General features: G+C 38.5%; 2 protein-coding genes across 3 annotated transcripts in view; both read right to left on the bottom strand.

Annotated features, from left to right (window-relative positions):
• Positions 1-24273, bottom strand: part of ITGA1 (integrin subunit alpha 1) — a 69875-nt gene extending 45602 nt beyond the window's left edge. The window contains exons 1-2 of one of the 2 annotated variants that reach the window (XM_030467925.1): positions 24220-24273; positions 23660-23806 (exon numbers count right to left, since the gene is read on the bottom strand). In XM_030467925.1, coding sequence (XP_030323785.1) covers positions 23660-23687 — 28 coding nt within the window. In that variant the 5' untranslated portion in view covers positions 23688-23806; positions 24220-24273. Of the gene's footprint in view, positions 1-23659; positions 24155-24219 lie in introns of those variants that run through there. The other variant, XM_030467926.1, reaches the window with a different exon arrangement.
• Positions 15208-18179, bottom strand: PELO (pelota mRNA surveillance and ribosome rescue factor). Its single transcript, XM_008500137.2, has 2 exons — positions 17156-18179; positions 15208-15992 (listed from the first exon to the last, which is right to left on the bottom strand). Exons 1-2 carry the CDS (start codon positions 17879-17881, stop codon positions 15561-15563), a joined length of 1158 nt encoding a protein of 385 aa, XP_008498359.2. The 5' UTR covers positions 17882-18179; the 3' UTR covers positions 15208-15560.
• Positions 24274-27360: the final 3087 nt, after the last annotated feature.

Genomic DNA, 27360 nt, shown 5'->3' with positions numbered 1-27360 from the left:
TTTTTGGAAGAGATGGGTAAAAAGATAACCTGAATTGCACAACAATGCCTGACACCTGGTTCTTTACTGAAGAAAAGTACACCTCCATAAATCACTCACAATAAATGACATCGTGAAGACTATTACAGCCATGAGAAAAGAGTAATTCAGTTAAGGTATTTTATTTGTTTATGGTCTGTAGCAAACAGCAACTGCATCCCATATAAATGGTACTTAGAAATACATGTTTTTTTTCAAAAATGCAAAAGGACAAATTTGCACTTTGCATCGAACAGCGTTTACAAGTTGCTTGCATATTAATCATATACCACCAGCATGTGGTCAAGGTGTTATTTTTGTTCCATTTCACATTATCTGGAATAGCATTTCAGGTATTATCAATTCTTCTGCACTGAAACAGAACAGGTCTAAATGCAATTGCAGAAGAAACCTAATAGAAATTTCTTGCAAAAGTTTGCACAACTGAAAACTATTGGGAAATTCAAAACAACCATTAGCAGAAAAAAAAGATGAAGTTGTTTCTCTCCTGGATTATAAAAGAAGACAGAGAAATTTAAATTTGTGGCTTTCTCATATACCTGGACCCCTTGCAAAAACTGAAAAATAAAATGGATACAAATGCTGTTTTAATGGTTTGCATAGCACATACTACAAAAAATGATACTTTAAGGATATTTTAAAGACTGCAAATGACACTGGAGTGCAACACAGCAACACAGAATAGTGCATCTGATCAAAATGTACTGAAAGTTAAGTGATATTAGGAAGGATGCACTAGTTTATAAAACAGTAACTGATTGCCCTTGAAAGTATTTTATGCTGATATTGCCTGTCTCTGTTGTGATTTTAGACAACGTACAAAGTAACCAACTAAAAAGGAAGCAATTTGGATGCCAGTGACAGCTATTGGGAGCATGGGGTTGGCCTCCAACAAAAAGCTTGTTTTCAAAATGGTGGAAATTGGTATAATCTTTTATAATTAGACGAATTTTATTTGAGGTAACCAATACAACTGACAGCTGGCATGTGCAAGACTGTACTGCTGCCCTCAGATAACTGGAATGAACCATGTTCTTCAGTAACTACAGCACTGAACCTAAGCAAATAAAACCTGAAAGCTGCATCTTTTAGCTGCCTCAACACAGCACCATGGATTTGGGTTGAGAGATGGACTGCATCTGGTTGATAGCAAGGGAAGATTAAACATGCATCTTTTTGCAAAGACTTATAAATAAAATGATATTTGTGAAATTATGGCTCAAACCCATGAAAGAAGATTCTTTGCTGACCAGCAAATGGCCTTATAAAAAAGAGATTTAGTCACAGACGTGCCAAGTGGAAAAAAATATGATGGCATGGTACAATTGCTGTCTGTGACCTCGGGGGCCAGAGTGCTCTCTGGTCTCACTGCAGAAGGCTAAGGAGGCTGTGACAGTACTTCCTGCTGCATTCAGTTCTGTCTGGCAAAAAAAGCAGCATATTTCACATAAAACTATATATATATATAAAAAATTCAACTTCTAAAACTTTTTCAGTGCTGCTAAACCCAAGCCTTTTATTTTCCAGGGTTACAAAAGAACCTCTGTATAATTTTGCCTCCAGAATTTTTTCTTTAATCTTTAACCTTTGGAGAGAAAAAGAATGACTTTCTGGAATGAGACCAAATAATGAAAAAAAGAGTTCTTACTAAAAGTAGATAAATACCCCAAAGAAACAAAGAAACATATATTTGAATGTGGTTCCAGATTCACTAGCCACAGTCTTTTCAAAACCAATTAAATGCTTTATATGATCCATTAAATAAAGCTTCTTTTGCTGGTTTTGTACTGAATAATTTCTACTGGAAAATAACTTTCCAATGCGGTGTCAGACCTGGAAATACACTGAATCAGTGCTTTGTAACATGGTATCAAATGAATAACACAATCCAGCAGGCAAAACTTTTGCAAATAACAATAGCAAAGTCCAAGAATATGTACCCCACTAGAATAAAGCCTATTTTGTTCAAAGTTTGGGAAGAAGCCCTCTTGTTGGTACTACAGTTCTTAGTAGTCTGCAGTTTTTCACAGAGGGGAGAGAAAGGCTTAGAAATATGCAGTCAGTTACAGAAAACTTTGTGATGTCAACTACCAGACTTGTGCAGAGGCTAAGCAAGTTGACAGAAGTGGAGCAGTTCTCAGAAAATGTTTCAACCTGTCTCCAGTGATCTCCAGTTCATCTTTTCAATGTAATCCTTCCAGCAACACTTAACACCTTTCAAGTCCCTACAGTCTTCATTCCCCTCTAGGCCACTCTTCCTTTGCTATCAAAGGCCATTTCCTCCTGAACATCCTACTGTAACTTTTATTTCCTACCACTAACTTTATCTATAAGTCCCCAGGACCCTTTGCCTCTTAATGTTTTTTTTTTTTTTTGTTGTTTTGTTTTGTTTTGTTTTGTTTTTTTGTTTTTTTTTTTTTTGAGGTAGAAGATATTTATGGACATCTATAATTAACTCAGATTTCACATACATCACTAAAATGAATATGTATGCTATTTTCTGAAATAAAACCCAGAAGCTTAAAAAGGAGTGAGAGATTAATTTTATACAAAAACTAAAAACCAAACAAACAAAACCCAAAACTCGCACAAAATCCTCAACATAAAGAAAATAAGTTCTTCCCAATAATCTCCAAAACTGCTCACAGCCTTACAGATTTTCCTCTGCACAAAACTCCTCTAGGTTCATAGAGGAGTCAAGTATGCTGTTTCAGCTGTTTTTCTACAAGCTTTCTAGTTGCTCATTTACACCAAATCCCAGATTTGCAGGCTTCTGTAGCTTTCCACTGTTGAAACCAGCGTGGCAAAATAGGTATATCAATTACCATGGAAACATTAAAACTTGTAGGGATTCCCAAAGTCACTTCTTCCTTGGTAATTTTTTTCATTTGACATCACATTGTCAAATGGTCTGCTTTTCCCAGGCTTACTTCTTTACATATTTCCAATTAATTTTCTTGCTCTTAGACCAAATAAAAGGCCAAGTAGATGTGGTTTGAATCCTGAACTTTAGTTTGAACAAATGTGATGCTAATTGACTATCCAAAGCCCTATTATTTTTATAATGTGAAAAAAAAATCATCAATATTTCTAAGTATTCCTTTTCAAGTTTTCTAAGAAAGTAAATTCTTTAACATGTGCTGAATGGGAGAAGGCAAACCAATTTTTTTTTATTTTTTTTTTAAGCATCTAGCTCCCATACCTTTCCTATCTTATGTAATCACATAAATCACTTCACTTCAAACAATAGATCTTTCAGCATTATGCCTGTGATTCAATCCACAGATGTAGCTGCAATGTGCAACAGCACAACCAGTTAAGGATGTCAGCTAATCACTGCCTGGTTAAAAAAATGGCAGCATCACCTTCACATAGGACTACCTTTTTCAAAAGGCTCTGTATACTAATACAGGATTAAGGAAAAGGAAAGCACAGAATATTCATCTCAATGGCCAGCTTTGTGATTTGGAGTAAATTGCCACCTGTCAGTGTTCAAACATGATTTGTAAATGCCATTAACTACATGTTTTAAAGTTTGTTTTGAATTTATGCTCTTTGAATTTATGTCTCTTCCTTGCCAGTTAGCAAGAAATCCATCTATCTGATATTTTCGTCTAGACTTACTCAATACATCCCACCAAATTTTAAAATCACTTATCTATAAAATGCCCCAGAGGATATAAATTCCTTTTGAACACTCTGGGAAATGTGATAATCTGAGAAATGATGGAAGAAAAGATGTCCATCTGAAAACTCATGTTATCATACCCCTACAAGGACTAAGTTTAAGTATGTTTTTTTTCCTTCCTGACTTAGTATCATTATTCATTAATTTCCGCCCGCCTTCCACCCTCAGATTTCAGGGACTGCTGGGTAATTTTTCTCAGAAGTCAGCAGTACTAAGGCTAGTGTTAAGGTGGAAATGCTTTGGTGGTACTAAAGGCATTCTGAGGAGCAGCAACTTTTTCCATGTCTTGACTTCACAATAGCTACAAACTCCTGTCTTTCTAAACCTTATACTGAGCATAATCATTGCCCTGATCTCAGCTGAATTACTCAAGGCTTCAGCAAGGGAAGAAATCCTCCAAAAGGAAATGCGGACATCCTGACATGACCCTCTTGCACCCAGATAGCCAGAGCACCACAGAAATTAAGTCCAAACTTAAGTTTTTATATATTACCGCAAAAACGTATGTCATTAATGTGCATGCTAAAGGCCAATGACACATATTTTGTCTAGAAATGTATCAATATAAATTTCAGTTGTTATCCAAGAAAATGTAGTACCTGCACTGGAAGGGAGAAGATGGGAGTTTAAAAATATCTCTCTTTTCCTTAGTCCCACATAAATTCTGGTAGGCAGCAAGTTTTGAGGGGAAAAGCACCTCAAAGTAAGCAGAGATCTTGACTATTCAAGAATTTCGGAGCCATACAAGGATGGACATGCTTCAGAATTAAATCTCAGATGTGCATATTAAAAGAAATCAACTTGCAAAGTAAAAGAAAAAAGTCTTACAAACTAAAAGAAAAAAAAAATCAACTTACAAAATATAGTGTCCCATATGAGGCAGCATAGCAGAAGAGATATGTATGGACAAAACCAAGATTTATGGTAAATAGTAAAGGATCTTAAAAATTAGACAAAAGGCATACACTGGATTACATGTGTTAGGACATTAGGGTAGCAAACCAGAATGCCAGGATAACAAACAAAAGGTATCCTAACAATAAAATATGCAAATAAACAAGACTAATTGCTTAAGGGCTAGCAACATACTTATTAATAGGTCTTACAATAGATCTAGAATAATGATTAAAATAATACCTACAAGCAATGTAACAACACAGTGACTATAGTCTTTAAATCATCCAGAAGACTTAAAGTTAGGAATTCATATATAGGGATTTGGTATTTCTTTCCCTTCTCTTGGTACAGCCAGATGTCCCTTTGTTCTCAGACTCTTGAGGAGTAACCACATGAGCAGGCATCCCTGATTGAGAGAAGAAGATCCAGCACACCTTCAAGGGAGAGTGTACAGGATTCTCTCTCATCAAGGCTTTTATACCATAAAGTGATTGGCTGCTGTCATTTAAGAGCTTAGACATACCTTCAAAATCCCCTATTGGAGAACAAAAGGGAAGCCTTTTCCCTCATTAGGAAAATTCTTCCTTTATCTGTCCATTCTTCTTTGGTTTATATTGGGCCTAGCTGAAGTCAAGCTGAGGTCCCTGAAGAGCAGCTGGCACCACAGATATTGACTTGGTTTTAAAGACTGTTAGCAGTTTATTATGACCTTTGCTTTGCATGGAAACTCCCCAAGTTCAGGCGAAGGGCAACAGAGCTGAGAGAGAGTGCAAGACTGAGAGGAAAAAACCACTGGCTCATAAAAGTAAGCCCATTGCCAAGTGTCCTGATACATATGGACTAGTTGTATAGAGAATACCTTCTCTATTATTTCTGATAATACATTATCTGTGATAATTTTCATTGGAACACAACAGAATAATAATTTTCTTTATCTGAGGCATCTTCTAGAAGAGTTAGAAGGATCTATCATGACTTTCCAAGTAAGAATTCCATCCTTCCGTCTTCCCAGTATGTATTCCCATAGTTCAATAGGGACTTGAAAGCTCTACGACTAGTTCTTAGCAGAAATACTTTGGTTATTTTTCAGACAAGCTTGTTATATAAAGCTAAGAGGTTTCAGTAAAATGTAAAAAACCTGGATTTTTACAAAACTGACCTCCAATTAAATGGCATAGGAAGATGATACAACAATCTAAGAAGGAAAACACTTAACAAATTTAAGTATCCTGGCAAAGCTTAAAACATTTCTTTTTATTTGGTTGGTTGGTTTGGTTTTTTTGGTGGTGGTTTTTTTTGTTTTTTTGTTTTGGGTTTTCTGCTGGTTTTGGGGTTTTTGTTTGTTTGTTTTGTTTGATTTTTTTTTATTTAAATCAACAAGTTTGCAGTCTTCTGAGATCAGAACTGGAGAGCAAGAGATGAAGCCTACCCTTGCTAAAAGCCTAAATTTTAAAAGGCCTAAAATGAGTCATCCCAACAATTACTCTTCTCTATTGCATATGCTAATTCAACTGTATTTTCAATAATATCACTCAAGATATTTTTTTATATACTTTTTCTCCTATCAGTAACCAGAAAAATTACTAAAGTGAGAATATTATTGGCAAGAGATTGCTACAGGCAGTAATGGAAAATGTTACTTATTTGTTTTAAAAGCTGGAATTCCAACATGAGTAGTCCCCAGATGCTAGTGCTCTTACACCACAAGGTCAACACCAATGCCTCTTCATCCCGTTTCACACAGCAGTGAAATGCCCCGAGGGAATACCAGCTCTGTACTGCAGGATCACAGTGTAGCAGGCATCGCTTATTTGCACAGATCAGCTCTGAACCGCTCACTAGAGAAATCCTGAGCCTGTCCCAAGCATGTATGGGTATTCATGGTACAACTCTTTACCTGGACATATAGAGCTTCTCTGCTATGGAATTTATGAATGCTCACTGCTAAAAAAGAAGATAATCCTCAGCCAGTCTGTTTCCTTACTCATCTCTACCTATATATAGGAATCCTGTTAAATCTTCTCCTGCATTGGACAGTTAAAACAACACGGTTCAGTGATAATATATGTTTTACATTTTTGACTGAGAAATCCAAGCAGACAAGAATGTGGGACTGTAAATGACCGTACAGTCATTATATGCTATCTTCCATGACCATAAACAACCATAAAATAACGGCCTAATCTAGAAAAGACTACAAAACCCACCACAAGATAGACATCAGAAAAGACACTGCACCCTAAGAAAAGCTGAAGATCAGCAATGTGAAGGTTTGTTCATTTGAACCCAAAAAACTCCAAAAGAACAACTGATATTGCACTAGGAAATTCATATACTGCTGCTAACCCTGTTTACTTTGCTTCAGCAGTGTTACTTATTTCATGGTCTAAGAAAACAGGCTCACTGTTTTATACATCAGTATCTAAACTTCAGTCTACCTGTCAGGTGAGAATAATTTAGAAGTAAAAGATAAAACCAAACTCTTTGTAAATTGATTCATGTGTCAGAAAGTTACGAAGTGGTATACAGTGTTCAATTGAGATCATCAGAAAAAACATCAAAGTAAACATGCAAACTTCCCACTGATATCATTCAGCTTAAATAAGAATGAAAGATACCCCTTTAGTGGATGTTAGAAACTTATTCCTTGAAATAATCATATGTGACATGTTTGAAGTGGAATATGATCAAGATCACTGCCCCTACCATTGTCATTTCACATTGTGGTTTGGGAAATAAAGTAATTTTTTAAAAAATGCAGCAGCAGTTTATGGACATTTAATAGTCTTCTTTTGTGTGAAATACTTTTATAGTCAAGATAACTTATTTTCAATTAAAAATATATAAATTTTCCAAATACCAGTATATCACCACTCAATAATTATCAATATTGAATAGCAACATACTGAAAACTCCAGCATAACAATATGTATTATCAACTGTATCTACTAATTTTTAAAGACTAGGACGCTCAAGTATGAGCTAGAGGATTAGCATCTCTTTTGCTGTACTGTTAGTGTTGCACTGTTAGTATTGCAATTTTAACATTAAAACAGTTGAAAGAACTGCAGAATTAACCCTAGGTCTTTTTGCTGCAATTTTTTTTGTTTGTTTTTTGTTTTACTGGTCAATAAACAATTCAGGGAAACTTGGAATTAGCCATGAAGAGATTATAAGGGGAAAGTTTGTTTTCCTTTTTCAAATTAAAGCTGGACTCCAGAGGTAGAAAAACATCCTGTTTTTTAGATGCACTTTAAGATAAAGCTTTCTACATGAATTACTGGCGCTAGTAACTTACATGTCCCACCCACAATACATGAAGTACACCCGTGATTTTAAGATATCTGAGCACTTCTGTTCTGTTCAGAAAGTTACCATGAATTCCATAAGGAACCTGTTACTCTTTCTTACAAACAACTGTGTCAACTTCACAAAAGTACCACAGAAGCTTAAGAGTGCAGAAATAGTCTGTTCTTGTGTAGATCCTACTTGTCTAGGTTGAACTGAAGTCTGCAAAGCTAAAGTCAATTTTGGTGTTATCTAAGAGTGACTCAGTCAGCAGGAGATGTGAGAGTTAAAAAAAGACTTCATAAAAATGCACAAAAGAACATTGTGCCACCACCTTTTGCAAACTCCTGCTATCTTATCATAGATTCAATGTCAACTTTTTGCAAGTAGCACCTCAACTACAGTTTCAGTGGCAGAGTGGCAATGGATCACTTCCAGTTTTTTTGTCCAGTCCAGATATGAGCAGCACAACAGTACTAGTACTGCATTCTGGTTTTAATTTTCTTTGGTCTATAGGTCTTGGATACTACAGTTGCCTTTATCTGAAACAGACTTCTCTAAGCTGTGCCAATATACAGAGGGCCAAATCACAGAAACTTGACTTCAGAATTGTTGGAGAAAAAATGCTTTCTAAAGAAAAACGACCAATGACTTTAAAGGTCAATGACTTGAGTCTCATCCCTGTTTACAAATAAAAAGCTCAAAAATTACTTTTTAATAATCTTTAAAGCTCCTAAAAGACACCAGATTGTCAGAAATAAAAAGACAACTCGGGCAAAACATTGTTCTGCTAAAAACAACAGCAAGTGCTCTGCTTCTGTTCAGAGCATAGGGTATGGGATTACTGCATTGATCCCTATCTATTACTGGCAAGTACATCGTATTTTTCACGGTAAACAAATTCCATTTATAAGTGACCTTTTGCTCTGATTTTTTGACTGCAAGGCTGTTCCAAATTCTAATTTTTCCAGTAGTAGGAATTTTCTGCTCTCCAACATACATTTAGTTCTTGCCAGTTTTTATGTCAAAATAAGAGTGCCAGGGAACAAAGCAGTTTTAAAAGTGCTCTAGAAATAAAAGTGAAAAATTCAGTTTCAAAATACTACTGCCTACACTGACTAAAAGCCATTTTTCAGTGACAATTCAAGCTAGAAAAGACAAGTCTTCAAAATCAGGAAAGATAAGACTCACGGTTTTCAGCATTCATTGTCCGTTATGTTTGATCTTTCTGAACACTTAACAGGACTTTGGTCTCACAACAAAAATACACAGGACTACTCAAGTAGATTTGGATAAAACATACACAGCCAGTTTACAATTGCTTAAGCAATCATAAATGTGTTGTTTACCAAGATTACAATGGCTGACCATCTAGAGTTTTAAGTCTAAAAACTTGCCATATGACAGACCCAATTTACTAATCTGGCTATCTTAAAAAAGCAGTGCTTAGCTGAAACAAACTGAAACACTTAAAAAAACCTCAATAGAACTTTTAACATTTTTCCCTGGCTTTCTGTTACTGTTACTTCTCATTAAGCACACAATCTAAAGGTCTGGAATGTTTATTTCTATTGGCTTCTGTTGCGTGGTTTGTTTTTTTCTTTTTTTAATGGCTGACTAGAAATTTTTCCTTTGCTAATTCTGATTGCCAATGCAACAGGTCGAGGTGTTTGTTTCACAAAGCACTACTTAGTTCTTTTGGAAAAGAAGAAGACTTTCAGACAGTATGAAAGGAAAACAAGGTTTATGACAAGCCTCAGATAGAGATTGACTCCATGTGTGACGTGTGTAGCAGGCTTGACAGAAATTAGTTATTCCAGAGAGACAGAATTAGCAGGCTCTCAGTATTGCAGTTTCAAGTCCAGCTTCAGTCTCAAGTCTCCTCTACCTCAGGCACAAGCTTAATCACATCAGCTTGCTTCCATCTTACCTCAGCTGAGGATGGGTTGTAAGATCTGAGTACAGATATTTCATACATCCACTGTGTCTCTCTTTGAGGAAGAAGTTGCATGTGCAAAACAGCATCTCATGTTTCCCACTAAACCATAGCTTTTCACCTTTCCTCACAGTTACGGAAATTGGAAAACCTCTCTCATGAGGCATTTGCTCCTCTACCATACCTGAAGAAAGTCCATTTCAACTTCTCTTAGAGATCCTATTGCAGAACAGCCATGTGCACTCAGCAGATAAATAAATTATATGGGATAAAAATGTTTCTTTTTACCAAAGGGAGCAGAATTGGTCTTTATCAACTATTCTGGGAGGATAAACAAATTAAATTTATTAATTTCTCTCACACCTAACTATGCCAGTATTAAACAATTTATGCCATGAGGCTGAATCCTGCAGTTCAAAGAAAAGGCAGTTCTCTTCAGAAAAATCTGCCACAGTTGTCAGAGCTTCAGAAACTGTTGGAGAAGTTTATGAGAAGTTCATGAGACTTCAATGACCAGTCATAATACATCCTAAATGTAACACCTGCTACCAAACTCTTACAGTAAAGAAATATTGATTCCTGAACATAAATTTGAAACCTGCAGTCATGAGTCATTCCTTCAGCTACAAAAGCAACTACAAGCTAACAGTTAAGTAAGCTTTTTTTTAATTTTCTACATAAAGATACCACGTTCTTTGAGGACATTGCATCTCATGTAGACACACATGTATCTTTACATACATTTTGTTTCATATATTACAATTTTTTTTCTGAAGTCCTTTTAGTAAAAGGTCTGCTAAAGACATTTGTCCTTGGCAAAGTAAATATTTAAAATTTGTATTAAGGCTGCATAGGAAATAATCTGCCTGTCTTCAAAAGCAGATTTGCTTGGCTGCCACCAGATTCAAAATGATTTTGAAACCTGGAGCCCTACTCAGGGTTTTTTTCTGAAACAGAAACTACAGCTGGAATGTTTTAGGTATGCACAGTCCCAGTTTTCAATCACCTTCCTGTACCACTCAGATCAGAAATCTGAAAATTGTGTCCCACATCCCAAGAGATAGCATACCTGAGTCAGTTGTGGTTTAGCAATGTATCCAAATTATATTTACTTGCTTATAAAATGTGGTATTGTACGTAACAAAAACACTGATAGAAGAAGCAAATGTCTTTAACCTAATGTTAACAATGAAACAGAAAAGAGTTTTAAGCTTCCTATCTCTTGTCCCATGATTCCTGAAACCCCTAGGCTTTTTCTTTGCTATTCTAGACTTGGCTTTGAGTAGAAATTCCATTTCAAACCAGAGGAAAAAACTTCCCATCAAGTGTGGTATGTACATTCCTGAAAAGGAGGACTGTTTTCCACTAATTAATATTCTCTAATGGAAAAGCTATTTTGTCAGAGGATTCATGATCAGCTCTAACTTGATGTCTAGGAAGAGCAGTGTGACAGTAATTACATTACCTGTGAACACAGCATTTCCCAAAATGATTTCTAATAAATTAGTGATCAATACAGCAAAATCTGACAAGAGCTGGCAGGGCTTGAAAGATACTGCTTTGTTGTATATCCCAGCAGACACTGATTTGGAAGCAAATGCTGCCCCTCCTGTTTCTTGTACAGCCCTCAAGTGGGCCAAGAGGAAGAATTATTTTCAGCCAACAGAATAAACAAGTATGGTTTCAGAGACCTTTTCCTCACACTCTGCTTTAGGCTAAGACACCTTAATGGGCATTTTTTTCCACAACAAAGCTATACTGCAATGCTAAAACAGACAAGTTCAGAAGTTTACAGGCAATATGCACCACAGTTTGCTTCTTATATTGTACGTATTCCTTTATATTGTCTCACGCAAGCAGTCAGCCTCAAATCAAAGTCAATGCCCTGCTTGAGTCAGGCATAAAAAATGTGGCAGGACCAAACATTACGCTTATTAAGCAATTCTTTGGGCAAATGTCAGGGCAGAAAAGGACCTCCACAGCCTATGTTTACTCTTTCCACTGTAGAAAAAGCTGATGCTCAACTCATGTTAGACCCCGATCTAAGAATTGCAACTATAATCACAAGACCTGAATAGGCAGGCATTTTCTTAACTTTAAATGAGTAGAACAATGAGTTTGCAAAACTATATTTTACTATAAGAAATCTAAAAGCAAGTTGTGATGTTATAGAAGACACACAGGTTTTGTAAAATAAGCTACTGAAATGCTGTATTTCTCTTCTGCTGCCACCACCCCCTAAATCAAACCAAAGCTGACAAATCCTAACAGCATCAAAACTTTTATTATTCACTTTGTAAACAATACGTAGGTCTATATTTAATGTGACCTAATAGAGTTATATCATTCCCCATATTAGCACAGCTTGAAGAGGTAACTTCTTGTTCAAGTCATCAGGCTGAACAGTCTCTGCTGCACCTAATTCTACATTTTAAGAACTTTATTCCAAAATAAACACTTTATCTAAAAAAAAAAAACAAAAAAAAACCTCATAAAAAGCAACTGGTCTATCAGAGCACAAGAAGAAAACCATCAAGTCTGAAGCTGTTGCTTCAGATAAGTAGTTTTCTGAAGCAATTCTTTATTTTTATTACATGTCCTGAGGGAAGTCCAATTTAAAGTTATAAAGAAAGATTCCCAATTGAAAACTTTTAACTGCAGTTTCACATTTTAAAAACTGCTTTCTTACATCTTTTGTTGAAGAATATACTGCACCAATGTGACTTCAAATAAAATAGCAGCATAAAAATTCAGAGAACATGTTTTTCCTGCAAAAAATCGCTTTATGAAATACACTTCTTTTCTTTACAAGCAGAGAAATGAAAATCTAAGAGTAAAGTGAATGGACTGGGTGACTAAAATTATCACATGCACATGATTACAACTTTTATCCCTCCTTTGCCTCTATGAAACTGAGCACATGTTTTTTTGTTGGTTTTTTTCAGGAAATTAGAGAAGCTCTAGCTATAAATCACAGACAGTAGCTCCAATACAGGTTCCCAGAAAAAAGCAAAGCAAGATCAACAGCTCCAAAGTTAAATTAGGAATTTTTCAAAGGGTAAGGCAGTAAGTTTTGATATTCAGGGCTACCTAACCTTTGAGAAGACAGCAGCAACTGAAAATTACTTATGATACTGGCTTTAAAAATCATTATACTAGTTACATCACAATTTAAGCTCATAATCTATGGGCTGTTATTACACTGGTAGTCAGGGAGTGGCCTAAATATCACTTACTACCAGGATTTTACTCATGTAGGCTATGTGCAAAGCCAGGAGGGAGGTAAGGAACCACCTAGCCAAATGCTGTTAAATACTTTACTGAAAGAATTATCTTTTATTTTGCTTTTTTTGATTTTTCTTGTCTTGCTGGTGACCTCATGTTTTGGACCAAATTTCATTTAGTCAATAACAGCAAGACAAATTGATACAGTAACTATCTAAATGCCAAAGGTGACAAAACTAACAAACTGGAGCCTGTTCCAAAGTATAAGTTTGCAAGACAGTCTTTATGACCTGAATTAATTAATTATTTTAATCTTTGAAGCTAAGGATCACAGCAGGGGTATGGGTCAATCTTATTTCATCTACCTTTTAAAGTTTCTTCCTACCAAATGTAATAAACATTACAAAGTCCAACAGTGTAATAATCTACTTTGAAAACTGAAAAACTGAAAGATAAACCATGCTACTAATACACAAAATTATGTTAGCTCATAATCAGAAACTAAGCTATGCAATTGTTCAAAATTACTAAAAACATGGTGCAAGAGAACAATGTTCATATTGCAACAGTTCTTCGTTCATGTATCTTTAGTTCCAAAGAAAAGCCACAAAAAATATTTTTGCATCACTCTACTGCTTACTCATTTGATATGCAGATAACATGCATGTTCTGTATTATCTACACACCAAAACTGATGTCTGTGTCAAGCAAGCATCTTTCTAAATACAAATTTTTTAACCATTCAAAATTACTTTATAAGATACTAGCAACTCTGGAAAGTTGCCAGGTCAAGCATCTGCAACTACTGAACACAGCCCACTTTCAATACCAAGCCCTTAAGCTGTTTCCTGAGACAGGATGCATTTGTCTACATAATGTTGTATATTTATTTTACTACAAAACTGCTTACCAAAAAAACAAAACCAAATCAAAAAACAAGAATCAAAAACTGTGCAAGCTGCCTCCAAACAACTGCTTTAGTGGGTTTGCTTGTCTTCAGTGAGACTAGGATCAAAGTGTTAATACATACAAGTCTTATGTGAGCTCTGTTCATGCATTCCTTAGACTGTGTGGATGACGGGAAAAGGGAGATGACGCTTAATGAAGAAGTACTGCTTTTTCAAGCAGTTTAGGCTGACATTTCAGCTAGCAATAGATAATCTAAACTTCACACAGTGGCCTAACATCAACATATAGAAGTATCACTAAAAATGCTTTTTCTAAAATTATTCTAGTCTTCCATAGTTATGTTCCTTTCTGAATTTCAGAAGTCTTTTGGGGTTTTTTTTTGTCAAGTTCTTCCTGCTCCCCCTCACCCCCATATTTAAAAAAAGAAGCCTTATTTACATATACAACCTCCATCATCTAACATCCACTTAAATTGAATAATCACCATGCAGATATGTCAGAACCTGAATTTTAGCTCCTCAGCCCAAGATTTATCATCCGGTGAAGAAACAAAACTCAGGGTGCTTCTCAGTACTTTAAGCAGCTCACATAACTGGAAACGTAGTTTAATTTTTGCAGTTGCCATTATCTTAAACTGAAGTTTTATTTGTAAATAAGTAATCCTTATTTCTGTATCACACCATATATATGTTTTCAAAGACACAGGGGCAGACAATCCCAGACTATGAACTCAAACTATCTGTTCTCAAGATTCCTCATGGAAACTAAGGTCCTGATTTTGTAAGCACTTTTCACATGCCTTCTCAGAATGGGGCACTAAATAAACCTGAGGCCAATTTATCAGAACACAGTCAATGGCAAGATACATGATACCTTATTAGTCTTCAGGACAATCTCTGAAGGTAACACAATTCAGAAAGAGAACTGAAAAGGGTGTACTGAACTTCACAATTAATCTTGCATCTATTATATTAGGGAAGAAATGGTAAATTTGATGGGTCTGGTTTATGAAAGATTGATTCAAGTGTTTCACAGAAATTTTAAAGTGGCAAGACTCCTAACACTAAAAAAATCCCCTAACAGATGATGTTGATCCCACTTCTTTGCCACATCTTAGGAAGAATGGTGAGTTCCTAAGATCAAGCACAGTTTTGATAGGTCTTCCATGAAGCAGTTTACATTTGTTTCACAGTATTCTTTTCAAGCTTTTAAAAAGAAATAGACATACTTTTCTCCCTCTTTTATTATCTTTTCATACACCTTCAAAAACATTAAGCTGACACTCTGCCTTAAAATGCAGAATAGCAGCTTTGGGGAATCAGATTAGTTTCTTGTAATAACAAAGGTCCAGAATGTAACTTACAAAACCAGCCATCTCTAAATGCACAGCACGCCAATACTCATTAGCATAGAACAGATATCCATTAGGGTGCTGAGCCGAGCTACATATGGTAAGAACTGGAAAAACCTTAAATTACATGCTATGGTACACCTGCACACAGTATTTAGGAAGGGTGGGGCCTTTAATGTTATTTCAACATGACTTGAAAAAGTAAATGTAGAATGAAGTCACTGTTATCAATCCTCTTCAGAGCTAGAATCACTTTCCGTGTCAGAGAGTTCAGCCACAGGAAAGCGCAGGATGGCTGCGATCCCCGTCAGCTGCCCAAGCTGCTCCCCAGACACGTGCAGGCTGGAGAAAATGCGCACGGTGCCCATGTTCTCCCGCACGCTATCCACCAGCCTCACGTATCGGGCACGCGTCGCCACATCCTGGTGCCGGAAAAGCTCATCACTGATCAGCAAGGTATCAATGGCCATGGCTTCATTGGCCTTCTCCACATGTTTCAGACCGTAAAAAGCCCGGTCAGGCTCATGCTGCAGCATTTTATAGAAGTCATCTAAGGCTTTGACCTCACCAGCTGCCTTGGTGTCAGAGAGACGACTAGTTACTGCTGGGTCGCAGAGAGCTTCCTTCAGTGCGTATTTATGTCCTGAGGAAGAGTGCACCTAAAGCAAAAAAAAAAAAAAAAAAAACCAAACAGTAAAAGTTTAGGTTTTTCTTTCTCATAGAAAGGATCATTTTCTTGATCAGCCAATCACAAACTCTAAGCATAACATTTATCTTGATTCAAAGAAGCTACCTGTTTTTTGAAACCTACGTGACTCTTCTTGAAAGGGATCTCTCCAGCAACCCAAAATCTAGACCAAGTCCCTTCAACTTCAGGAAAGCTGTTTCTCTTATTCAGAGACTGGATTAAAATATGCAAGCTGTTGCAGTCAAAGCAGTGCAACTTGAAAGTACTAAGAAACTAAGATTTAAGTCTTCCTTTCAAAGCATTCAATAAGAGGAAGACCTTTTAAGACTGCAGAAATATGGTGCAAACAAGCTTTGCACAGCTGCATAGGTATTTGGCCGGCATAGCTATTAAGTACATTACAACTTTTCACAGTGTTACCACTTTGATACATATGGAAAGAGGCTTGGTGCCATTTGTCTCCTAAATGTTGTAACCATTAGGTACTAGGGCATGCTTCCGGCCTCCATCCCTCTCCTTCTCCGCCCTTCCCAAGCAGAGATTTACACAACTCCAATTAAAAAAAAATAATAAATATACATATACAAGTATCCTTAAGGAGAGCAATACTTATTTTGGGCTCAGAGTTGGCCACTTGCAGTAAAAGGCAAAAAAACTCAACCCATGAGATGACCAGGGAGCAGGAAAAAAATGCTACGGTCTGAACAATAGGTACTTTTTGGGGGGTTGTTTTTTTTTGTGTTTGGTTTGGTTGTTTTTTCTTCTTTAAAAGCTTCACAAAGCTGTAGTTAAACATGCGTGCTACACGACATAACAGATGGTTATAACATAACACTTAAACTATTTTCCAACTTGGTCTTTACTCTTAATTGAAAAGTAAATATGACCTTGTAGGAAGTTTTAAATACTTAATACTCTACTTCACATTTTGGTATTCTAGGAAAGAACAATTCTTGTATCTTACAAAGCTACATTACAGTTTGGGAGACATAAGGATAATTTAAGATGCCAAGACAAAATTTTATTTTTGCTAATAGGGGAACTGTTTCCTATCACCCTTTTAATTATCTTCTCCTATCACGAACAGCTCTAAAAGCTCCTTTTACCCAATCTGACGCCTATTTAGCTCCTTACCTGTAGGAATTTGGACCTGTTCTCCAGCAGAAGCTTGTTGTCAGTCTTGATCGCCTGCTGGAACATGAAGTCACAAAACTGCTCCCGTACGAAGCCTGGGCTAGCCACCAGAACACACTTCACAACCTCAAAGTTGATGTGCCGCTGAATGGCTTGCATCACTTGCTCGTAAAACCTCTCCAGGGCCCGGTCGTGCTGACTGCAGTTCCCTTTCCGTTTGCGGGGGATGTTCACCTCCACCTTGGCACGGGTAAGTGTCATGCTTGGAGTGACCAGGCAGACGTGAGCCAGTCCTTCCTGCATGACCACGGCTGCCACATCGGCGTTCCAGGCTGGGTCGCAGGCCTGCTCGATGCGCTCCAGCACCACGCTGTCCCACTGCTTCTTTGCCAGCGTGAACTGCCGGTTGGGCTCCAGCTCGATGGTGTGATAGGCCCCCATCTTGACATACTCATTCTCTTGGATGTTTGTGCCTTTGACCCGCAGCTGGCAGGCCTGGGAGTCAAAGTCGATGGCCTCCACGCAGAGGGTGAGTGTGGTGCGGATGCGGTTGCTGCCCACGCTGCCCGTGGCCGATTCGGTCTGCACTTTCCGGATGGTAGAGGCCCGCAAACTGTCACCCACCTGCAGCAGGTTGTAGGTGTGCCACATGTCCTCGGGCTCCTCGGGGATCAGCGTCACCTGCCCCGCATTATCCTTCTCCAGGTCCTTCCTCACCAGCTTCATCCTGGCGGCTCCTTGTGCCGCCGCGCTCACTCGGGCTTCCCCTCGGCCAGCAGGTCCGCTTCAGGAAGACTGGCAGCGAGAACAAGCGGGCAGAGGGACCGGCGCACTCCCGGCCGCCAAAGGGGCAACCTGGCTCGGGTCGCGGTGCGCGGCTTTTCCAGGACGCCGGCCTAAGCCGGGCCCTCGGCAAACCTGGACCTTGGGCCTCGGGCCTCCGACCTCCGCCACGCCGCCTTCCCGGTCCCCCACAGCTGCCTCCCCGGCCGCCCGGCGCGCATCCACCTCACAGCGCATGCGCAGCGTCCTTCCCGAGCGGCGCCGCCGGGTGCGCACCTTCCCCCCACGCCTCCTTTCCGCCGCGGCGCCTGAAGCGCGTGCGCACCGAGCGCTCCCCCCCGCTCCGCCCCCGCGGAAGAGGCGTCAGGAAGAAGCGGCGGGGCCTCCCCGTCTGGCTGCCGTGTGTCGGGAGGCAGGGCGGGCCGTAAGCTGGTATGTGTCCCTGTTACAGCCTCTCCCTGAGTTGAGGCGGGAAAGGGGGGTCGGGGCCCACGGCCCGACCTGGCCTTTCCCCTGTAACCTGAGAGCCGCGGTTCAGCCTGCCGAAGGCTTCTAAGACTGTCCTTTACGTTTAAGAGAAAAAAAAAAAAAAGGCAAGAAACCCAGCAAAAACTTAAGTAGTTATGGAAGGTTATGGTTACAGATGGAAACGAGTTGATAGCGGGATGGGTCTGCAGGCAGTGTAGCGGTGGGGGGTGGCAGCCCGAGGTGCCGAGGCAGGGGCAGAGTCCCCGGCATCGGGCGGCCTGGCGGGCGGGACGGAACCGCAACCTGAACCCATACTTTGACACCTTTTCTAAACTCAGCTTCAGCTTGAGAGGTTTTGGTTAAACTTGAGAATTAGACTTCAGCCTGTGCTGTCACCTGACCGGCTTCCTGACGCCGCTAGTTATGCAGCCAGAGCGAGAGAGCTGAGAGGAGCCTCAGAGGCACATGGGGACATTTCGAATGAAGTCTGATGTAGACATAAGTTCTATGGCTTGGATTACATTTTTCACACACAGATTAGTTCAAGGACGTTTGCAGAGAAAAGAGACCTGTACAGTTATTAGGCAGCTCAAGAGCCTAGAGAAATCTAACAAACCAGAGATAAAGTATAAATAATAAAACGACATTTTACAAATACTTGGCTTACATTGAAATGACACACAGCACGGTAAATTCTATTTCAGAATGAATGTTGCTAACTTAGAAAGAATGAGAAAATGAAACAGAAGAACAGAAAAAATGCTTATATGATGAATGACTGAAGAACAAGAAATCAAATTAAGAATGCAGACAAACTAATGTGTCATCATAAGTGTATCAAGACAACTGGAATAGATACAGGAAGCTTGGAATATCTGCACTGTCATTCAAAAACCAAAAAAAGTAGTTAGACCTCTCTTTAGAGATGAAAAAGTAGCAAACTTAGAATTGTTTCAAGGAAGTTTCTGATTTCTACCAGCAATTCCTTTTTAAACAAAACAAAACAAAAATAATAAAACCCCCCAAAACAAAACAAAACCAAAAAATAATAAATAAACCTAAAAAAACCAACCAAAAAACCCCACTATGGATTATTGAATTTGACGACTTGGGAAAGGCTTTGAAGTCGAGGCTTTAATGAGATACAATTCTACTGTGATCAAAAATCATCCCATATGTCCCATTACAGTGCACATAGAAATTTCTCTCAAGTATCTAGTACTTGTCTGATGTTGTGACAGGACGTTGAACTCAGATCTGGCCCAATAGTTCACGTTCCTTGCTTCTAAGATTGATACTGATGTAAAAACAACTTTTATCAGATATTACATAATAGGATTTATTTATGAGACCTCCGGCTCTCTTCCTGTGAGCACACATGCTTAACTCAGCATGAATAGTTTCACAGAAGGAAGCTGGACCACCCAAGGGAATATAACATTAGCACATGTATAAATAACTATTTGCTTAATTTGAACTTGTACATGCTAATAATTATGTATTAAAACTTTGTAGCTTAGGCAGACAGCGTGCACTTTTCTTTAGGAGTTCCTTTCACTTATCTATGTAAATGTTGAATGGTGAACTTATGGTGGATTTTCTTCTTTACATTCTTTGCAATTATGAAATTGCAAGGATAGACCTCATGCTATTCTTTCAAGAAAAAAATCCCAAAGTGCATATTCACTTTCTGTATTAATAGTTATTTTATTTTATAATTCTTTTCTTGGTGGGTATTTACAAACTTCTCTGCTTTTTGGTTCCAGTCTAATTTTTACAAGTAGCCTCACATCTCTAGAGATGCAGTGTATTCTAGATAAAGGTTGTAAATTGGCATCTGTTGCCATCCAGATCCAGTAGAAAATAAACATTCCGATTATGCAAGCAGGCAATTTGCTGCTTTAAAAAGAAACAAAAAACAAACAACAAAACCCAACACAAATCAAAATATTCCAACCTTGAAACATAGTTGCCGTTTAATAAATTGACTATTGATATATAGAAAGATATCTGCAGGTGTGCTAAAGCCCTTTTTCAAAGGAAAAAAATTAGCAGATTTTATGAAGTTATGAACAGTGATCCACAAACAGTTAGTGGCAACTGTAAACTTCAGTGAGGTATCCACAGTTAGCAAGACCATTTTCAATCTATAAAGGGAAACATTTCCTAATGATGGTACTTGGCTTACTCTGGTAAAAAGTAAGTACTGGGGATCATTATTTGTATCAATGTGCCCAAGAATGAGCAGTAGAAGAACACAACATTTTCAAAAATTTAAGAACCAAAGAACTGTAAGTTTATACTAATTATGCAGGGAGAGAGAGGACTTTGCCCCCAGACAAGTGGATACTTTTAAGTCTGCATACAGTTTTAATAAAAGTTAAAATTACATGGTCTGTTCTGGTCTTAGTAAAAGATTAAAACTAAGCATAGAACCTGACAGTTCTTTCTTTTTATCACTTTTAATAAACCATTTTATAGGTACTAATAATTGCAGAAATTTGGGCTTAATTGTCAGACCATCTTAAGCACAGTAAAAGACAAGGTGGAAAAGATGACAGCATATATTCATAGTGATTTTGGATCTATGCTGTTTTTGTAAGATTATTTTGAAAATATTTGAGATACACTGCACTGCATCTTCAAGTCTTGATCAGGTGCTTTATGAAGATGGTTTTATGCAGATTTTAGCCAAGAAAAGGTCATGTTCATAGGATCCCCCATCCCCCCCATATTACAGCCATTTTAGTTAGAAATAATGCAAACACAAACCCTGGAAAAGAAAAATTATCAGGAAAGAATCTCAGAGGGGGAAATGTGCTGAGAAATGTTGCATGTTATCGCTGAAAGAGCAAAGGAACATAAAATATAACGATGGAGATGGATATGGGGAAATGTGGGGTTATTTTGTGCTTTCCCTTTACTGTGTGTCCGTCGTGCCTTTGCAGGCTTGGGACCAGCTATCTTTTTACATACAGGTCTATCTATGATTACTGGTAATTTCTGTTACAAAGATGAGTATTCCTAATCAGAACCAACAACACAGGAGGAGAGAATTCAAGAAGGGAACAGCCTATGTGTTAATCTGTATGTGAAGAAACAGTGAAAAGCAATGGAACCCTTTCTACTTTCAGCTTGTGTTGAAACATGGGGCTGGAGAAAACTTCAGCAGATCCTTAGTCAAATGTATCAGCTATCCCTCCTATTTGTATCCAACTCCATAAAAAGTTCCAGTGAAGAAGACTATGCAGGGGTAGGGTTTTTGCATAGCTTGTTCTATTAATTTATTACTCAACTACTGAATATTCCCAAAGTTTTTTGCTAAGTGAGTTACGCTGATTTTCTCTTGTCCTTTGTTGGACATAAAGAATCAGCTATTTATCAATCTTTTTTACAGACTTGCACTGTAGAAAGTCCTGATTGAGTGCTTTCACAAAACAAAGCAAATATCATTTGGACTTACATTCTCACTAGTAGTACTGTAATTAAAAATCTATTTTAAATGCTTAACACTTCCCCATTAATTTTCTCTCTTCCAGATCAGCAAGCCTAACTCACTCAGTCTTTATTCATAGATCATTTTCCTCAACCCTTATCAAGCTTGTCACTTCTCTGTGTGCTTCTGCCTGTTGGTTTGCATCTGCCAGACTTCTTATACTCAAGTTTCTCAGAGGCCTCACCAATACCAAGTTCAGTTAAAAAACCCAACTGCATAATACACAAACATACAGCTCTATGCATCATCTTTATTCTTGATTGGTCTTGTTTCCTAGTACACAAAAGGTCACTTGCCTTTTTTACTTTCCTAAGAAAGAGCAACATATAACTAACTTGTATTCATTTGTTATTCCACTGTAATTCTAAAACTCACTGTACTTATTTTTTCGACATTTTTACTTATTCATGTAGGACTGCTTCTCTTGTTTATCTGAGGCAATTTCACTCCTAGTTCTGGTATCCCTAATGCTTCCTCTTATTTCTACATGTATTCTATTTCACACTCACTTTAAAAAAAACAAAACCAAAACCAGCAAACAAAAAAACCAAACCAGAACAAGCAGAAAAAAACAGTAAGCCCCTGACAGATCTGGATGGAATTCACTCTTGAGATGCCTTCCTATCTGACAATAAACCCTCTTGTCATTACAAGTGATTTATCTGTCAGCAGTACCAGTGGCAGATTTTCAACTCTGAAGGGAAGTTGTGGCACACTAAATTGTTGCCACTTTACAAAACCTCCTTCTGTGAAACAGAAACGGAAGCATATTTTAGAGGATATCACTGTGTAATAAATGGAATAAAGCTATGAGCAAGGGCTAAATATCACACACCAAAATACTACATTCAGATTTTCACGTTTTCCTTTATCTGCTCTTTGTTGCACAATAAGCACAGAGCAAAGAGGGAAAACCCTGATCTTGCCTTTTCCCCAGTTGCTGCTGCCTGCACTGTTACAATTCTTATGAAATCGATTTATTCCTCTGTACTGCCTCAGGTTCACTGTGTGCTGGTTGCTAGCGCAAGAGCTGCTTGGGAGCTCAGTGTCAAAGTTTACAGGCACACGAATCCCAGCATTGCATTAGCCACTTGCCCACTTCTTGGATTCCCCTGATTTCAGATCCAGACTGTTACTACAAATGGACTAGCTAGGCAGATTGTTACTTGCTGTATTTGTTTTACTAAAAAAGCAAATAAGCGCCTAACAATAAATGGAACCCTAAAAGGAAATATTACATATTTCATCTCCGGATGAACTCATCTTTCTGAGGCTAGTTGAGTGAAGTTAACTGCTTCCTCACTTCCCTTCTACCGTTCAGAACTTCTGAAAGCTAAACGGAGGAAACAAGAAAGCTATCCTAATTTTAAAAGTTGCGAGGTGCACAATTTTCCCCTAAATCAGATTAAATTACGGCGTTTCTTTACGCCCATTGATTGTGATCCAACAGCCACCTTCCAATCCTCTCCCTGCCCCCCATCTCCTTGGGGGTTCTCAAGTCGGTTCAGGGATTAAAGATCCCGGACGGAAGGAAACCGGAGGAGTCTCTCACGGTTCCAGACAGATGGCAGCTCCGGGCAGAGCATCCCCAGAGCAGAGGCAGGTAGAGGGAGCGGGGAGCGGGAACGCGTCCCTTGGGTGCCAGCCTCCGGCAGCTTCACCCATCACCCCCAGGGAGCCGTTCTGCTTTCAGGGCCCGAGTCTTCAAGACAGAAAGGGCGAGGAGAGGGGAGGGGGAGGCAGGGAGGGGTCCTCACCTGTCAGCATCCAGTAGGAGGCAGCCATGCCTGGGCTCCTGCGGGCCCGGGAGCCCGGTCCGGGGGCAGGGTCGGTGCGAGAGGGTCCCGCTGCCAGCGCTGCGCTGCGAGTGGAGGGAGCTCAGGGCTCTGCGCCGCCCGCCCGCCCTGCAGCCGAGTCAGGCATTTCCTGTTTGTTATTCAGTCTTTGCGCTGCTTCTCCGCATCAAGAAGAATTTAGCTTCCTCCCCCCGCACACAACTTTCCTCCCACCTCCCCCTCAGAGACCTCTGAGCTTTTGGACACCTCCCCGTAGAACGAGCCTAGCGCTAAGATGTACAAATAAAGCCAAATGTGCCCCCTCAAACCTCCGGCTGCAGCCCTCAGGGAGCACAGGACCTTAAAGGGACATCTGCCCGCTCGTAATGAATTAATAAGTGTTTCCAGCCGGCCACCCCGTCCCAGTAGGGCAGGAGAGAGCTGAGCGGGCTCCTCAGCCACCTCTCTCGTCCTTCTCAGCAGGAGAAACACATCGTTGAGATAGGGGGTGTGTTTGGCTGGTCAAGTTTAATTGCTCTTACATCACTCCTTAAAAACGCACTTTACGGCCCGTCATTTGCTTGCAGGAGGGCGCCAGCCACCCCCTCCCCATTCTTGGCGGCTGTGGGTATGCAGAAACTCTTCTGACAGTGGACGAATTTCTCGAGTCTTGGCGTCTTCCTGTGCTTTGCTCAGTAGAGGAAATACCAAAGAGCTGCCTTTGCCCTCACCTACCCAACATGGCATCCCTTCCCCCTCTTTCTCTGACTCCTGACTGGATTCACTAATAAATAACTGAATATATTGCAAAGGTAATAATCAGCCAGAATCAGGCGTGTGAGTAGAGATTTTCAGGGTTCATTGAACACTCAGTAAAAGAGAACCTTGTGGGACTTTTTATATTCGTGTTTACCGGGGTGATGCTCAGGCAGAGTAACATCCCTTCAGCAGTGTATGAGCTCTTGCACTGAACCTGGAGAAAGATAATTTTGTTAGAAGAGGGAATCCATGGTCCCTCAAGCAAGAAATAGAGAAATCAAAATAGAAGGATTTGAGTATCTCAGTACCATTAAAGAATTTCCCCCTCCCCCGCCTGCCCTTCCTCCCCCTTTTTTCCCCTCAAATCGGAGCAAAGAATTTGGTAAGTGGAAGTTAGTGGAATTTTTGTAAGTTCCTCTGAGGATAAAAAACTACAGCTGTTAATCATCACTATAATAGTTAAATACATCTTCCAGCTTCTGTCTTAATTTTATGAGAACACTTTGAGTGCACCTTTACTTGTAGATCTGTGGGAATTTTAGAAAGCAGTCCAAAACTGCAAGGCTGGGTTTAAAAGCAAAGGTTCTAATTCAGTAATAACTTATGTGTATGCTTGCCTTTACAAATTATAAAATATATTTAAAACTATGTTTTAAAACAAAAAGGTCAAATTAGTTTAAAGAGTATAATTATTCTGCGTATTCTTTTATGCCTTTCTAAAGAGACTATGCTGAGGAAAGATTTTTTTCTAATGCTGTTAATGAAACATGATTTGTCATTTTGAGCTCTGTCAACCAATTCAGTTTCAGTAAAGTATTTTAGAATTAACATTATGGACAGTAGCATTTCCATGGAATCTGCCAGAATAATTTGTAGTTAAAAATTAATTTTAAGACTTTGAAAGATTAGATTTTGAAAAGACAGAACTATTAAAATACCAGGAAGACCCAGTTCTTCTCCCTTCAAGAGGGTGTTCCTTCCACTGCAAGAAACAGTGGAAATGCATTCAGCCCCAAAGGTTGATAGATGCAAAAGGAACCATATAGTTTCAAAGGCAGGCAGTCTTCTAAGTAATGTGACTATAATGTACATGCACTTGCTTTCCATGGAAATTGTTCTTTCATTCTTACAGAGGATATGAGCAATTTTAATTTATTTTGATTTTAGGCAATAAAGATCTCTAATGCTTAGCATAGGAAGCAATGAGTAATGCAAGACTAACTTGAATAGCCAGAAGTGAGCTTAGCTTACTACCATTAAAGGAATAGTATGACAAGATCAACAACTGTAAGAAAGATGTACCATATTTCTGCAATGTTTACCTTTATTACGCTGTATTACACACTGGAAAATCCTACAGAGTTTGTTGTACAGCTTCTAAGTGAAAATTTATCATTGAAAACTCTTATTATCATCTTTGATGGTTTACATTTTACTGTACATCAGTGATAATTTACATTTACATTTTTTCTTAATTTGCTTACTCACAATCTCCAACATGTCTTTCACCTTGATGACTCTGTTGTTCCTAGGACCATGGTAGGAATCACATGGCAGGACTTGCAGCAGTGTAATCTTATTTTTATTATGTCTGAGATACTCAAGGGCTCCTTCAAGTCCCAGAAATAAGACCTTGCTGGATTTGGTACAATTCCAGCAATACTCTGTGCATAAATCTTTTCATGTTTTGCAACTCAGCTTTTAGCTGATACTCAAAACTCTTGGAGAATGCCCATGTTTCTGCTTCATCTGTATTATCCAGTGGTACAAATGTGCCAAACATCCTTTTTAATGTTCAACAGCATCTTCATTAAAAATTTGTTTTGCAGCTTGTGTTAGTTTAGTTAATGTTGGTAGACAATGTTATGGAAAATGCCCTTTATGTTCCATGTTAAATTTGTTCTCAACAATAACTTTTATGTGTTCTTTACTGGTCTTTTTTTCTTATATAACAGGTATCATACAGTAGTTCTGAACAACATTACTATTCAGTTTGTATTCTTACCGAAATAAAGTTGTGTAATTTTCCTCCGTAACAGATTTAAACTATCTCACATTCCTAGTCATGCTGCTTTGCTTTCTGCATTTTCTCTGGGTGCATTTTTTTCAATAATCATCCCAAATTCATAGACATCAAAACAATCTCTATCACAAAAACAGAGGAAGATTAGGAAGAAATGAATTTGTATGACAGAATTTACTTAACTTACTTACATTAATCTTCCACCAATCTCTTTATTTTATGAGTGTGTTTTTATCCTTATGTTATTTTTTATATTAGAAGAGACTTTAAGATTCTTGCAGATGATACCTCTACTGTGTTCATAATTTGTTATAGTATTTCTATTTCTTTGAGTCAGCTTACAACTTCAAACTTGTTTCACAGTTTTCTCCTGCAACATGGAGGCGATTTTTCTGTTTGCTTATTTACTTATCTATTTACCATGTCAACAATATATCTTTGAGCTTTGTAGCGTATCACCAGTCTGTAACATGAACATATATTTCTTCAAAGCATATGCTAAAAATAAGGCTAGAAAACCACAAGCTGGTTTATCTGTTCAACTTGAATGAAATACTGATTTTTCTGGCCTGAGTATTTCATCCTTTTTTGTGCTGAAGCACTTTTTCTGCAACAGTGGAGCTGTGGCACTGAGAAAGGGGAATGGAACTGGTAGCTTCAATGCAGTAAGAAAAAAATGAATAAATTAATATTTTAATGCACAATATCGAGGGGCTGAACCAGCAACTGCAATATGTTTACAAGGTATTTTTACTAAATGTACATACTTAGCTCCATTGCATTTTAAAAATGAAATTATTTGAAATGAGGCCAGAATTTAGGGGCAAAGGATGCACTGATTCTTACTGTTACCATGTGCTTTCTTCTCTCCACCCACACTTCCTTTTATTATGTCTTCTTA

Source organism: Calypte anna, chromosome Z (genome assembly GCF_003957555.1).
Source record: "Calypte anna isolate BGI_N300 chromosome Z, bCalAnn1_v1.p, whole genome shotgun sequence".
Lineage (NCBI taxonomy): Eukaryota > Metazoa > Chordata > Aves > Apodiformes > Trochilidae > Calypte > Calypte anna.
This window is presented reverse-complemented; position numbering and strand designations above follow the sequence as displayed.